A 983-nucleotide genomic window follows, 5' to 3' on the forward strand; every position below is an offset into this window, starting at 1 on the left:
CTCTTCGCTCAAAAGCACACGCCCACATTTTACTATGAATGAAAGGTATTGATCCCTATCATTTAGAAACTAACACAAACCATTTTGTTACATGCAAATATTTATTTAATTGATAACTGAATGTCCGTAATATATCAAGTTGAATTTACAGAGATAAAAAGTAAAACATTTGGAAATTAATCTCACAATACAGAACACATCCATAGGAAACAATATAAATACAAAAACCAACGAGTTTGATGGTGGCAGTAATTAATACTTAGATCTCAACTTATATTCTACTTAATCTAATTAGATAAATTACATTTATGAAATGTTCAATATTTTTCTGCTATGACTTCGCATAACATTTGTATTAAGCACCAAGTTCCTAGGTCTAACCACCACGTAATGTTCTGTTCATGTTTCTCTGCAGTGGGCGGTTATTTGTCCTCCCTAGGGAGGGCTGGAGACCTGGCAGTGGCCAGACTCATTGCAGGACAGACACTCAGGACACCCTGGTCACCATTAGGTGGAATTGAAGGGGCAAAAAATGGGCGCAGTGGCTCCTCAGCAGAAACTCCCGTGAATGTAAAGATGTGAGAACCATCTTCAGTGTTGAAAAAGGAAACGTTTCCCATGCCCATATCCAGGAAAATCCCCACTCGCTGGAACCTGAAGTCGTCACAGAGGGCAACTGGAGGCATTGAGCTGGCAGAGTAGTAGCCTCCAGCCCTCACACTCACAGTCCAGAATCCCAGCTCTGTGGTCAGTTGGATCCGTCCTTGTCGGGGAACAGATTCTCTGCAAACTCCCAGGTCCCATTCTATGCTTGTTCCCACGTCCACCTCCCAGTAATGGCGGCCAGAGGAGAAGTGAGGGGAGCCCAAGACACAGACTGCATAGTCGAACCTCTGGGCAAGCAATGGCCGATTCTGTCTGTTCCACCCACATCGGACGCTCCTGAGGTCATCAGAAATGAGGAGGAAGTTGTTAGCTGTGTC

The 983-nt window shown here is 44.0% G+C and overlaps 1 protein-coding gene across 1 annotated transcript in view; it reads right to left on the reverse strand.

Annotated features, from left to right (window-relative positions):
• Positions 1-422: 422 nt before the first annotated feature.
• Positions 423-983, reverse strand: part of LOC103582435 (ret finger protein-like 3) — a 4,736-nt gene continuing 4,175 nt past the window's right edge. The window contains 1 exon segment of the mRNA XM_008564031.1: positions 423-942. Within this exon segment, the coding sequence (XP_008562253.1) occupies positions 423-942 (520 nt within the window).

Source organism: Galeopterus variegatus, unplaced genomic scaffold (assembly GCF_000696425.1).
Source record: "Galeopterus variegatus unplaced genomic scaffold, G_variegatus-3.0.2 Scaffold16242, whole genome shotgun sequence".
Lineage (NCBI taxonomy): Eukaryota > Metazoa > Chordata > Mammalia > Dermoptera > Cynocephalidae > Galeopterus > Galeopterus variegatus.